The sequence below is a fragment of the Oncorhynchus mykiss genome, chromosome 12, assembly GCF_057628025.1.
Source record: "Oncorhynchus mykiss isolate SJ-2025 chromosome 12, ASM5762802v1, whole genome shotgun sequence".
Taxonomy (NCBI): domain Eukaryota; kingdom Metazoa; phylum Chordata; class Actinopteri; order Salmoniformes; family Salmonidae; genus Oncorhynchus; species Oncorhynchus mykiss.
Window position 1 is genome coordinate 10,536,879 of NC_143033.1, and position 14,907 is coordinate 10,551,785.

At 43.8% G+C, this 14,907-nt stretch overlaps 1 protein-coding gene across 3 annotated transcripts in view; it reads left to right on the top strand.

The window, feature by feature from the left end:
• The first annotated feature begins 638 nt into the window (after positions 1-638).
• agxt2 (alanine--glyoxylate aminotransferase 2) overlaps positions 639-14,907 on the top strand; it is a 43,612-nt gene continuing 29,343 nt past the window's right edge. For all 3 annotated transcript variants that reach the window (XM_090191440.1, XM_090191442.1, XM_090191441.1), the window contains exons 1-10: positions 639-943; positions 7,397-7,485; positions 8,299-8,489; positions 8,674-8,797; positions 9,031-9,125; positions 9,377-9,470; positions 11,177-11,270; positions 13,142-13,242; positions 13,989-14,081; positions 14,301-14,433. In XM_090191440.1, the coding sequence (XP_090047566.1) occupies positions 844-943; positions 7,397-7,485; positions 8,299-8,489; positions 8,674-8,797; positions 9,031-9,125; positions 9,377-9,470; positions 11,177-11,270; positions 13,142-13,242; positions 13,989-14,081; positions 14,301-14,433 (1,114 nt within the window). In that variant the 5' untranslated portion in view covers positions 639-843. The remainder of the gene's footprint in view (positions 944-7,396; positions 7,486-8,298; positions 8,490-8,673; positions 8,798-9,030; positions 9,126-9,376; positions 9,471-11,176; positions 11,271-13,141; positions 13,243-13,988; positions 14,082-14,300; positions 14,434-14,907) is intronic.

Here is a 14,907-nt window from a genome sequence, read left to right on the forward strand (position 1 = left end):
CCACAGATGTCAAGTTTTGAGGGAGCATGCAATTGGCATGCTGACAGCAGGAATGTCCACTAGAGCAGTTGCCTGATCATTTTTATGTTATTTTCTCTTCCATAAACCGCCACCAACGTCGTTTAGAGCGAGGTTTGCTGATGTCAACGTTGTAAACAGAGTGCCCTATGGTGGCTGTGGGGTTATGGTATGGGCAGGTATAAACTACACACAATGAACACAATTGCTTTTAATCGATGACAATTTGAATGCCCAGAAATACTGTGAGGAGGCCCATTTTTTTAAGGTACTGTATCTTTGACCAACAGATGCATATTAATTTTCCCAGTTATGTGAAATCTATAGATTAGAGCCTAATGGATTTATTTAAATTGACTGATTACCTTATATGAACTGTAACTCTAATGCAATATATTGACTTACAAATCAAAAGGTGTTTGTTTGTGGAAAGTGATTTGCATTTGTAGATTGGTGATTTACATTTGTAGAAAGTGATTTGCATTCTGGAAAGTGATTTACATTTGTGGAAAGTGATTTGCATTTGTAGATTGGTACTTATTTGTACAGATCATAAAACACGAATACAACATGCATGCTGTGTGTTCGCAATACATTTGGCGTGATATTGATCCCATAATAGTACCCGCGTGTCACAGATTACACCACCAAGACATGATTACTACTTAAGAGTCGGGGCTCGGACCCTCATTGGCTGAATATGCTCTCCACCCTTTTCAGCAGCTTTTCAGGAAAAAACCTGTCATTTCTGCATTTGTCGATTTCATTACTGTAACAGTTCCCGAGAACGACCAACAGGACGGCATCTTACCTGCTGTAGACATCATGCATAAGTTTTTCTCCCGATTCAATGGCCCATGTTTGGATCGAGTAAAATACTCCTACAATGCCTTTACTGGCTTGGCCAAATTCCATCGGCCTAGTGGTAAGTTACCTTGGTGATGTCGACTTGTAAACAGAGACCGACCACAAAAGACTCAAATTCTTGTTTGGATGATATGTATCGAAATGTCTGTCTGCGTTTTTTTGGTTTTGCGGTCTAGTTTGATTGCTTTTGTGGACCTTTTAGTCGGCAAAATATAGTTGTGGTCATTAGAACTTTGCACTTCATATTGCAGTAAAGTAGAATAGCGCTTGATGAGCGCAACGATTCAACTTGCAGCAGAGTAGAGCTTGTTGAGCGCAACGATTCAACTTGCAGCAGAGTAGAGCTTGTTGAGCGCAACGATTCAACTTGCAGCAGAGTAGAGCTTGTTGAGCGCAACGATTCAACTTGCAGTAGAGTAGAGCTTGATGAGCGCAACGATTCAACTTGCAGTAGAGTAGAGCTTGATGAGCGCAACGATTCAACTTGCAGTAGAGTAGTGCTTGATGAGCGCAACGATTCAACTTGCAGTAGAGTAGAGCTTGATGAGCGCAACGATTCAACTTGCAGTAGAGTAGTGCTTGATGAGCGCAACGATTCAATTTGCAGTAGAGTAGTGCTTGATGAGCGCAACGATTCAATTTGCAGTAGAGTAGTGCTTGATGAGCGCAACGATTCAATTTGCAGTAGAGTAGTGCTTGATGAGCGCAACGATTCCATTAATAACCTTCTGTAATCTTTATATTAGGCCTAGGTAAAACTTGAGCTTTGACAGTGTAATATTATATTACTTGGATTGTTTTTCACGCACAAACAGTGCATACAGGAAAAAAAGACATGGGGCTTTATTCTTTATTTTCAGTATGTGCAAATTGTTTGTAGAGATCATTTTGTGGTTGAAGTTCAGTTCACTGATCTATTTATTCACCTAAAAGCCTTATTGATAATCAACAACCTATACATTTGTTAAGTCTATTATAGAGGACTGAGCAATGAGCATGCTTTTTGGATACAAGCCGAGTCATTGTAAATGTTTGAGCACATTAATTAGGTGTACCATTTGTTTATTGCTTATTTGATATGATCATATTATTTTTTTATTATTATAACCGATGTGTATCATTTTGTGCATGAGGATTTGAAAAGTTTGTCCTTTCATCTCACCTACCTTCCCAAAGTAACATCTGTTCTACCAGATACAGTATCAGTTTTCTGAGATGCCCTAACAAGCAACCTGGCTTCATGAGATATGATAAGGTTATCCGTTTCCTTGGTGACCTTAAGTACATTTTATTATTCATTGATAAACCCTGGGAGGTTATACTTCTCCTTTTTGAGGAATTCAAATAACGTTGGCACACTGTCTTCACGTTGTCCTCCTCCCCATCTAAAATAGCTGGTAGAATTGATTGTACCGTGTAAAGCCCTGAGCTGTCTGTTCAAACGACTAGTACACAACTCAGACACCCATGCATACTCCACAAGAACACTGACCTGTTCACAGGACGTGCTACCTGTCCCAGACCTGCTGTTTTCAACTCTCTAGAGACAGCAGGAGCGGTAGAGATACTCTGAATGATCGGCTATGAAAAGCCAACTGACATTTACTCCTGAGGTGCTGACCTGTTGCACCCTCGACAACCACTGTCATTATTGTTATTTGACCCTGCTGGTCATCTATAAACATTTGAACATCTTGGCCATGTTCTATTATAATCTCCACTATGCACAGCCAAAAGAGTACTGGCCACCCCTCATAGCCTGGGTCCTCTCTAGGTTTCTTCCTAGGTTCTGGCCTTTCTAGGGAGTTTTTCCTAGCCACCGTGCTTCTACACATGCATTGCTTGCTGTTTGGGGTTTTAGGCTGGGTTTCTGTACAGCACTTTGTGACATCAGCTGATGTAAGAAGGGCTTTATAAATACATTCGATTGGTTGATGCCACCAGGGGTCTCTTCATAGTACCCAAGTCCAGAACGGACTCTGGAAATCATACAGCCATTGACTACATGTACAGTAACTCTATTCCACATCATGCAATCAGTAAAGTCAGATTTAAAACACAGATTAAACTACACCTTATGGAACGATGCGGACTGTGAAGAGACACACACAAGAGAGCACACGCATGCATACGCACACACGCCAGCAGAGGCACTCTACACACACGTATGTATGGTGCTATACATGTTGTATTTTAGATATGTAGTGGTGAAATAATGTTATATGTACCATTTTTATTCTTGTTTTTGCCTTAACTTGTTTGGACCCCAAGAAGAGTAGCTGCAGCCTTGGCAGGGGGGGATCCATAATAAACCCCAGGAAGAGTAGCTGCTGCCTTGGCAGGAACTAATAGGGATCCATAATAAACCCCAGGAAGAGTAGCTGCTGCCTTGGCAGGGGGGGATCCATAATAAACCCCAGGAAGAGTAGCTGCTGCCTTGGCAGGAACTAATAGGGATCCATAATAAACCCCAGGAAGAGTAGCTGCTGCCTTGGTAAGAACTAATGGGGATCCATAATAAACCCCAGGAAGAGTAGCTGCTGTCTTGGCAGGAACTAATAGGGATCCATAATAAACCCCAGGAAGAGTAGCTGCTGCCTTGGTAAGAACTAATGGGGAGCTATAATAAACCCCAGGAAGAGTAGCTGCTGCCTTGGCAGGAACGAATGGGGATCCATAATAAACCCCAGGAAGAGTAGCTGCTGCCTTGGTAAGAACTAATGGGGATCCATAATAAACCACAGGAAGAGTAGCTGCTGCCTTGGCAGGAACTAATGGGGATCCATAATAAACCCCAGGAAGAGTAGCTGCTGCCTAGGCAGGGGGGGATCCATAATAAACCCCAGGAAGAGTAGCTGCTGCCTTGGCAGGAACTAATGGGGAGCTATAATAAACCCCAGGAAGAGTAGCTGCAGCCTTGTCAGGAAATAATGGGGATCCATAATAAACCCCAGGAAGAGTTGCTGCTGCCTTGGCAGGAACTAATGGGGATCCATAATAAACCCCAGGAAGAGTAGCTGCTGCCTTGGTAAGAACTAATGGAGATCCATAATAAACCCCAGGAAGAGTAGCTGCTGCCTTGGCAGGAACTAATGGAAATCCATAATAAACCCCAGGAAGAGTAGCTTCTGCCTTGGCAGGAACTAATGGAGATCCATAATAAACCCCAGGAAGAGTAGCTGCTGCCTTGACAGGAACTAATGGGGAGCTATAACAAACCACAGGAAGAGTAGCTGCTGCCTTGGCAGGAACTAATTGGGAGCTATAATAAACCCCAGGAAGAGTAGCTGCTGCCTTGGTAGGAACTAATGGGGATCCATAATAAACCCCAGGAAGAGTAGCTGCAGCCTTGGCAGGAACTAATGGGGATCCATAATAAACCCCAGGAAGAGTAGCTGCTGCCTTGGCAGGGGGGATCTATAATAAACCCCAGGAAGAGTAGCTGCTGCCTTGGCAGGAACTAATGGGGATCCATAACAAATCCCAGGAAGAGTAGCTGCAGCCTTGGCAGGAACTAATTGGGAGCTATAATAAACCCCAGGAAGAGTAGCTGCTGCCTTGGCAGGAACTAATGGGGATCCTTAATAAACCCCAGGAAGATTAGCCGCTGCCTTGGCAGGAACTAATGGGGATCCTTAATAAACCCCAGGAAGAGTAGCCGCTGCCTTGGCAGGAACTAATGGGGATCCTTAATAAACCCCAGGAAGAGTAGCCGCTGCCTTGGCAGGAACTAATGGGGATCCTTAATAAACTCCAGGAAGAGTAGCCGCTGCCTTGGCAGGAACTAATGGGGATCCTTAATAAACCCCAGGAAGAGTAGCCGCTGCCTTGGCAGGAACTAATGGGGATCCTTAATAAACCCCAGGAAGAGTAGCCGCTGCCTTGGCAGGAACTAATGGGGATCCTTAGTAAACCCCAGGAAGAGTAGCTGCTGCCTTGGCATGAACTAATGGGGATCCATAATAAACCCCAGGAAGAGTAGCTGCTGCCTTGGCAGGAACTAATGGGGATCCTTAATAAACCCCAGGAAGAGTAGCCGCTGCCTTGGCAGGAACTAATGGAGATCCCTAATAAACCCCAGGAAGAGTAGCCGCTGCCTTTGCAGGAACTAATGGAGATCCCTAATAAACCCCAGGAAGAGTAGCCGCTGCCTTGGCAGGAACTAATGGGGATCCTTAATAAATACAAACAAAAAAAACACAAACAAAAAATGTCTGCTCTCTCATCCATAGTTGTAAATCTTTGTATCCTGAGTTGACCTATACATTACGCACATATACAAGTGTTTATTTTACCAGGTAAGTTGACTGAGAACACATTCTCATTTGCAGCAACGACCTGGGGAATAGTTACAGGGGAGAAGAGGGGGATTAATGAGCCAATTGTAAACTGGGGATTATTAGGTGACCATGATGGTTTGAGGGCCAGATTGGGAATTTAGCCAGGACACCGGGGTTAACACCACCTCTCTTACGATAAGTGCCATGGGATCTTTAATGACCTCAGAGAGTCAGGACACCCGTTTAACGTCCCATCCGAAAGACAGCACCCTACACAGGGCAGTGTCAATCACTGCCCTGGGGCATTGGGATATTCTTTAGACCAGAGGAAAGAGTGCCTCCTACTGGCCCTCCAACACCACTTCCAGCAGCATCTGGTCTCCCATCCAGGAACTGAACAGGACCAACCCTGCTTAGCTTCAGAAGCAAGCCAGCAGCAGTATGCAGGGTGGTATGCTGCTGGCAAGTAGACTGCTCAACTTGGACACACTGGCACACCTTGCCTTTTTGACCTAGGGCCAGGGTGTTCAGAAAGCCTGTCTCAGCTAACTTAATTAAAGTGTAGGAAAGCCTAAGTACATGTAAGAAGGCATAAGTACATTTTAACTGTACCTGTCACAGTACAGTACCTTGACCAAGGGCCAAATGGTCAGGAACCAGTTATACCTCGGCTTACAGCCTCTAAATACTAAGTCTAAGCCTGAAATTGCAACCTGTTCACTATATAGTGCACTGCTTTTGACCTGAGCCCTATGAGCCCTGTTTAAATGTAATACGCTATATAGGGAATAGGGTGCCATTTCGGACACAATATAAGTACTTTTCCTGTGGCTACCTGGCTGGTTTACAGTACAGTAACAGGTCTGGAGGTAACTACCTGGCTGGTTTACAGTAACAGGTCTGGAGGTATCTACCTGGATGGTTTACAATAACAGGTCTGGAGGGAACTACCTGGCTGGTTTACAATAACAGGTCTGGATGTAACTACCTGGCTGGTTTACAGTAACAGGTCTGGATGTAACTACCTGGCTGGTTTACAGTAACAGGTCTGGAGGGAACTACCTGGCTGGTTTACAGTAACAGGTCTGGATGTAACTACCTGGCTGGTTTACAGTAACAGGTCTGGAGGGAACTACCTGGCTGGTTTACAGTAACAGGTCTGGAGGGAACTACCTGGCTGGTTTACAGTAACAGGTCTGGAGGGAACTACCTGGCTGGTTTACAGTAACAGGTCTGGAGGTAACTACCTGGCTGGTTTACAGTAACAGGTCTGGAGGGAACTACCTGGCTGGTTTACAGTAACAGGTCTGGAGGGAACTACCTGGCTGGTTTACAGTAACAGGTCTGGAGGGAACTACCTGGCTGGTTTACAGTAACAGGTCTGGAGGTAACTACCTGGCTGGTTTACAGTAACAGGTCTGGAGGTAACTACCTGGCTGGTTTACAGTAACAGGTCTGGAGGTAACTACCTGGCTGGTTTACAGTAACAGGTCTGGATGTAATTACCTGGCTGGTTTACAGTAACAGGTCTGGAGGGAACTACCTGGCTGGTTTACAGTAACAGGTCTGGAGGGAACTACCTGGCTGGTTTACAGTAACAGGTCTGGATGTAACTACCTGGCTGGTTTACAGTAACAGGTCTGGAGGTAACTACCTGGCTGGTTTACAGTAACAGGTCTGGATGTAACTACCTGGCTGGTTTACAGTAACAGGTCTGGAGGGAACTACCTGGCTGGTTTACAGTAACAGGTCTGGAGGGAACTACCTGGCTGGTTTACAGTAACAGGTCTGGAGGGAACTCGGTCTCACCACAGGTCTTTGGTGTTAATAATAGTAACATGCTCATGAAATCTCTCTCGCACGTCTCACTGCATTGCAACTGTCAACACATCTATTTTTGACCAAAGCTACGTCTGAAATGACACCCTATACCCTTTGTGGAGGAACACTTTTGACCAGAGTTCACAGGGCTCTGGTTGAAACTAGTGTATAGGGTGGAATTTTGGATGCAGACATAGAGCTGGATTCAATCCGTATCGCTGAAATTCAGTGCTATAGCGTGATTGAAATGTAAAGGTAATTTCCGATGGAGCCGACATATTTAACATGAAGGCACTTTCCACTAACGTGGGAACATTGCCTTTAAATTTCTATTGCGCTGCAGCGCAGCTCTTCAGCGCTACGGATGGAATGGGGCCCTTCATTTTCTTTCCAATCCTTTCCTCTTCCAGGTGCATTATTTAAAAAGTCTGCAGTGAAACACCCACCCCCTGACCTCCCTGAGATGCCCCCATGTAGCTTTAATCCAGAAGAATACAAGGTACAGTAAGAATGTAGCTTTAATCCAGAGGAATACAAGGTACAGTAAGAATGTAGCTGTAATCCAGAGGAATACAAGGTACAGTAAGAATGTAGCTTTAATCCAGAGGAATACAAGATACAGTAAGAATGTAGCTTTAATCCAGAGGAATACAAGGTACAGTAAGAATGTAGGTTTAATCCAGAGGAATACAAGGTACAGTAAGAATGTAGCTTTAATCCAGAGGAATACAAGTTACAGTAAGAATGTAGCTTTAATCCAGAGGAATACAAGGTACAGTAAGAATGTAGCTTTAATCCAGAGGAATACAAGGTACAGTAAGAATGTAGCTTTAATCCAGAGGAATACAAGGTACAGTAAGAATGTAGCTTTAATCCAGAGGAATACAAGGTACAGTAAGAATGTAGCTTTAATCCAGAGGAATACAAGGTACAGTAAGAATGTAGCTTTAATCCAGAGGAATACAAGTTACAGTAAGAATGTAGCTTTAATCCAGAGGAATACAAGTTACAGTAAGAAGGCAGGGTTTACGTGAACAAAGTTGTCAAATTTAGAACAGTGCCGGGTTTGAGTCAATTCCATTTTAATACAGTCAATTCAGGAAGTAAACTAAAATTCAAAATTCCTAAACAGAAAATTATAATTATAATGCAGAAATTTTGAATTTCACTTTACTTCCTGAATTGACCCCCAACCTTGTTGCGAAGTTTCAGTAACAGTCTTGTCATCTTAGTATAGTGTGTATAATTTCTTGCCTTTTTATAATAAAATCTACCCAGGACATTCATATTGAACATGGGATCTTTATTCTAGGACATGTCCAAAGAGCGTATGATGGAGATTCGGAGGCAGAACTGCAACCCAATGACCATGAAAGTGACCTACTACAAGAAGCCAGTGTACATCCACCAGGGACACATGCAGTGGCTGTGGGACGTGGACGGGAGGCGCTACCTGGACCTGTTCGCTGGCGTTGCCACTGTCAGCGTGGGGCACTGCCACCCGTAAAAAAAATCTTTCATATACCCATCACTATCCACCTAGCCTGAGTACCCGTCTACACTATATGGCTTGACGATGTAGTTGGAAAGAGCACAAAAACATCTGGGACCAGGCTACTGTATTTAATTGAAGATCCAAGGATCCTCTGAACATTTCTACGTTGTTTCTGATGTTGTGTCTCTGTAGAAAGGTAACGTCGGCGGCAGAGAAGCAGCTGAGAAAGCTGTGGCACACGACTAACATCTACGTGTATTCCCCTCTGCATGAGTACACCGAGAAGCTAGCTGCCACCCTGCCAGACCCGCTGAAGGCACAGTACCATATGTCCGCTTTGTTTGTTTTGTTTATTTCTACGTATGATTTACTGTGACGTTTCACCACCGCACAACGCACAACTTTATCTGCAATATTGGTACGGTTCCGCAGTTCCACATGTTCCCGGATGACCAAACCCATGGGCATCTATTGTATGGATTTCTATTGAGACAAAGCGCCATAATTGCAAACATGAATATCCTGTCTTGTACCTGTGTTTCCTGCTAGGTTATCTACCTGACAAACAGTGGCTCTGAGGCCAACGACCTGGCTATGCTCATGGCTAGGCTACACACAGGAAACTTTGACGTCATCACACTGAGGTAACCCTGGCTACGGTTTGGTTTTTATTGGTTTACTGAATGAATGTTCAACTGTGATAATAAGTGGTTGTTTTGTCTCTGTTCTATGCAGTGTGTGAACAGACGTATGGATAACAGTGTGTGTTGGTAGTACCTTTTACTCTCGTGTTACCTCACAGGAGAAGTTTCACCTGCTTCCTCACTCAAAACAGGGAGAACAGTCTGATCATAAACTAAACTGTGAATTAACTCTGGTCGCCTGTCTGTTGCAGGGGGTCCTACCATGGTGGTAGTCCACATACTATGGGTCTCACCTCCAATGCAGCCTATAAGTATCCTGTTGCCTCTGGGTTAGGCTGCCACAATGTAAGTATGAGATGGCGATCACTACTGTCTGTCACCAGGGCCGGCCCGCTTATTAGGCAGCCGCCTATGAGGGCAGCTTTTTCTGAGCTAAACTGACCAAGACGCACCTCCATCAACACATAAAACCTCACGTAATTATGCTCCAAAACAATGACCGTTTCTCTCAACCGGTGGCATGTGGGCTTTTTAGGTGAGCGCTGACGCCGCCCTGTGATAAGCAGTGCCCACTTTGTCAAAGGCAAGGATGCAAAATAATAATCTTGTCCATTCCCAGCATGCCTCTCTAGGGTGCTGTTGGAGAGATGCAGCTCCACCAACGTTTTGTCCAAAAAAAAAAACTATCTGGCATAAATCATGTAGCAGATACAGGATATGTTAGAAAGAGTATGTGGCCTTTTCTGTAGCCTACAGACTGTAGATAACATGGATGACGATGTAATGAGACGGACACTGTTTACATCATGCAGGTTTCTCCAATGAAAAAGCCTAACCTAAATGCCGCCCAATCAACAAAACAAATGATCTGACATGTTAAACCAACAATATACCCTAAAAACAAGTCTGGTCAAAGTTAAATGGACAATATGGAATGAGAAATCAGGCTACTCAAAATTGCCGTCCAAGAGTTTCATCCCATGGGCTAAATTGTCATGATCAGTGGTTTCAAGTTTGTATCTGTCAATATTTTTACGAGCTGATCATAGCGAAAAAAATAAAATACTTATTCTGCATTTCCCGCTGTGCAAACACATTGCAAATAGGTGCAGGAAAGTTCCTGATAAAGTCGGGTAGCTAATATTCAGAGCTTAAATAGCCAAATTGATTAGTCACAGGAATCAGGACTAATCAAGCCAATGCAACAGCCTGTTGTACAAATGGTGTGCCTACCACATGGATGGGCATTCATGATATTCTGTTGAGGGCCAACAATGGTAGGCTACACCCCAGGAAGTATGATGGGGTGTAGACTTTTCTATTCCTGAATGCACATTAGTACTTCAGGGGTACTAAGGACAGAGCAAAATTCAGTTGGTGGTACAGTAACCAAAACAGTTTGGGAACCGCTGCTGTGAGTCATGTAACAGTTTGTTACATGCAATATGCTTTGTGGACTTCACAGCACAGATGTTGCTCTCCGGTTTTGTGATGAAACAAAGGTGTGGTTGAATTTATTCTGCCACTGTGTCTTCTTATTTTCTCGGCCTCAGGCCTATATATCACGGTCGCAAGGCATATGAACTAACAGGTTATAGAGCAAACAACACAATTATCACAACACATAGGTTGTACTATGGCTTTTTGGGGGGGGGGGGGGGGTGCTTCTCCTGTGATTTTACCCACGCTACTGCTTCAATGTCTGGAAAGATACATATATTAGACGTCTTTTCAACATTATTTTGCTTACTGGGACTATTCTAGTAGGGGTTGCAATTGTGTGGTCTCGCCTAGGGCAGCAGAATGGCCAGGACCAGCCCTGTCGGTTACTATGTATTAATGAAGTTTTAGGGTCCCAGAACCGGAGTTTGATGAATGACAGAATAGTCATTTTCCACCCATGACACTTTATTTCTTACATTCTTACATTCTAAACTACAATGGCCGATCTATTACAGCAATCTAGGTTTTGAAACCTATGAAGCTATTTGAAGCTATGCCGCAGTGAGTATGAGACAGGTTTAACCTCAATTTGTCTCTTCTCCTCCCAGACCATGTGTCCTGATGTATTTGCTGGCCCATGGGGAGGAAGCAACTGTAGAGACTCCCCAATCCAGACCATTAGGGACTGTAGCTGTCCTCAAGGTATAGTAAAACACATATACACACACACACACCGGGTGTAGTCATCTATGAACCACCAGGGAGGTCTTATGAGTCTCCAAATTACACACACACGTGCACAAACACAGACATAACCCCCCCACCCAAACACAGACACAACCCCCACACCCAAACACAGACACAACCCCCCCACCCAAACAGACACAACCCCCCCACCCAAACACAGACACAACCCCCCCACCCAAACACAGACACAACCCCCCCACCCAAACACAGACACAACCCCCCCACCCAAACACAGACACAACCCCACCACCCAAACACAGACACAACCCCACCACCCAAACACAGACACAACCCCCCCACCCAAACACAGACACAGACACAACCCCACCCAAACACAGACACAACCCCCCCACCCAAACACAGACACAACCCCACCCAAACAGACACAACCCCACCCAAACACAGACACAACCCTCCCACCCACCCACCCAAACACAGACACAACCCCACCCAAACAGACACAACCCCACCCAAACACAGACACAACCCCACCCACCCAAACACAGACACAACCCCACTCACCCAAACACAGACACAACCCCCCCAACCCCCCACCCAAACACAGACACAACTCCCCCACCCACCCAAACACAGACACAACCCCACCCACCCCCCCACCCAAACACAGACACAACCCGCCCACCCCCCCACCCAAACACAGACACAACCCCACCCCCCCACCCAAACACTGAAACTCAGCATTAGGCTTAGACTGTATCCTGCCTTCTGGTTGGTTCAACCTTCAACCCACTGCAGCTTAGAGACGGATATATCCTTGAACACACTGAGCACAGGGTGAGATGGGGTTTATATCATTAGGAGTGTTTACATAAATCATACTGATCTAGGAGGATAATTTGAGCCAGTTTGCTACAGCAGAATAATAATCCTGCAGCAACAGGAAATATGAATTACTATTTGGATTTTTTTTTAATTGTTGAGGTTGATCAATTGTTTTTGTGGGCAAATCAAGTGTGACATTACTTTTTTTTAAAGTGGAAATTCTAAACTTTTTAGAAGCCTTTTTAAACCTTAAGTACACAAGTTAGCAGTTTGTGCTGTGCAGGAAAATGTATCAGCAACAAAACAGTAATCAAATTAGGCTAACATTCTACATCTGTAGCCAGGGCTTTATTATGTCATGTGACCAGGCCTATTACTACACTGCCTATTTTGTACATTATAATACATAATGCTACGGTGATATTTTATCTATAGAAAGTCTTGATGTATTTTCCAACATCAACTGTAAATGCTGTTTTGTGCTAAATCCTGTTTTGTCTGTGCTAAAGTATGTCGCAGACTATAGACAGAGAGGGAATTTTAGTCATATTCAATCAAAACCTGTATCTGGTTGTAAAAGTCCAGTACTATGTTATTCCGCTCAGTTGAATAAGGGTGAAGGTTACGCAGCAAACCTGAAAATCGATCTAAAGCCAAGAATACTTTTTTACAGTCCAGTTCAAAAGTCCTATTTTTTTTTTTATCAAACATTTACCGTTTCCTAGAAAACTCTTCAACTTGTTCACTTTATGACTCCCTGTCTGTCAGCTAGTCACACTGATACACCTGGGAATCTGTCAAACAAGTTGCATGATCCCGTGTTTACACTACCTTGAAAGAGGAAGTTTTAAGTAAGGGTGATAATGTGTAACAGCATTGATGCTGTTTTGGGTTGTTGGTGTTGAAACACATTGTTACCCTTGATTGCTGACATGCAAAATAATTTTGGGACTATGTCGACAATGGATTAATGAAACAAATACCAAAAAGAGAATTTTGTGTTGGAATTTTCCTCCTAATTTACTTTCGTTCTTCCATTACAGGATCGTGTACCGCGAATGACAAATACATTGGGCAGCTGAACGAGGTCTTTGCCACCAGCGTTCCCAGTCGTATCGCTGCGTTCTTCGCTGAACCTATCATGGTACAGCTTTTTATTGTTCAGTTATCATTCCAACATCCATAGCTACAAAAAGTAGGGATAAGGCAAATGATATGGCTCTAAACTAGAAGCTGTGACTAAAAACACATACAGTAAGAACAATGTAGCAGATTGCTATGGGGAACAAATCACAAGCTGAAGAAGCCAACTCTTAATTGGCTATCTTTCCAGCTCAGCTAACAAAGGCTAATTATCTTCATAGGGGGGGCTTAAATATATTTATAACTACATAGGCTACAGACTACTGGTTCTAGTGGTTATGCTTTAGCATTGTTGCACCCGAGTGGTGCAGAAGTCTAAGGCACTGTATCTCAGTGCTAGAGGCGTCACTACAGACCCTGGTTCAATTCCAGGCTGTTTCACAACCGGCCATGATTGGGAGTCCCATAGGGCGGCCCATAGGGCGGCGCACAATTGGCCCAGCATCATCCGGGTTAGGGTTTGGCCTGGGTAGGCAGTCATTGTAAACAGTTAACAGACTTGCCTAGTTAAATAAAGGTTAAATAAATGGTTATTTCTAGCTCCATATAATCTGACAAGTACAGGCAATTAAATTTACATTGAATTATTTATCTTCTAGGTCCAATATAAACGTGACTCGTTGTGGAGATGTTGCATTACAGATTTGTCATGTCTTTGAGTGTTTACTGCTGAAAATAAACAATTGTCACAGGATAGTTGTGGTTTCATATAATTGTTATCTTATATTGCTTCATGTATTTCTACAGGGAGTTGGAGGAGCTGTCCAATACCCCAAGAACTTCCTCAAGGACACCTACAAACTTGTGAGGGAGAGAGGTGGGGTCTGCATTGCAGATGAGGTTGGATACTTTTTTATATATTCCCATCCTTGTATGTATATTTTCAATATTCCTATTTGTTTATATATCATTAATTCCATATAACAAACAACAACTATATAGATGCGTCAGAAATCATTAATAAGCAGGTCAATCATGTTACATGTCAAAAGGGTTACGTCCATATTGATCTGTATGTCAATCATGTTGCCTGTTTGTGCCTGGTCTTCGCTGCATCAGGTCCAGACAGGGTTTGGCCGCACAGGAAGTCACTTCTGGGGGTTCCAAGGTCATGATGTCATACCAGACATGGTCACCATGGCAAAGGGCATCGCTAATGGATTTCCTATGGGAGCGGTTGTCACGACACCTGGTGAGACAGGAAGCACTTTATTTATTTACCACCTCAGTGGAGGGGAAGAAGGTATAGCACTTCACACTCTGTCACACAGATGTCCATAGCTACTGTTTAATAAAACAATGACTGCCTGACACATGCTGAATAGAATAGAAACATCATCTGTCTTCCCCAACACACACACACACACACAGGGTCAGCAGCAGTGCAGCGTCTCTTGATGGAGAGCGATTGTGGCGGTTTAGGAATGGAAAGGAAACTCCAGGGTGATGTTGATACTTACATTACGTATTTGCTCACTGCCATCATCCTTCAGTCAATTCAGGATGTAAATAGAAAATCTAATTCGATTTCTCCTAATTGAAAAGTCATCGCATCATGCTATACAGTGGAAAGTAACTCTGAGAACACTGAGAACCCTAATACAGGTTCTGTAAAGACAGTGATACAGGTTCTGTATAGACAGTGATACAGGTTCTGTAAAGACAG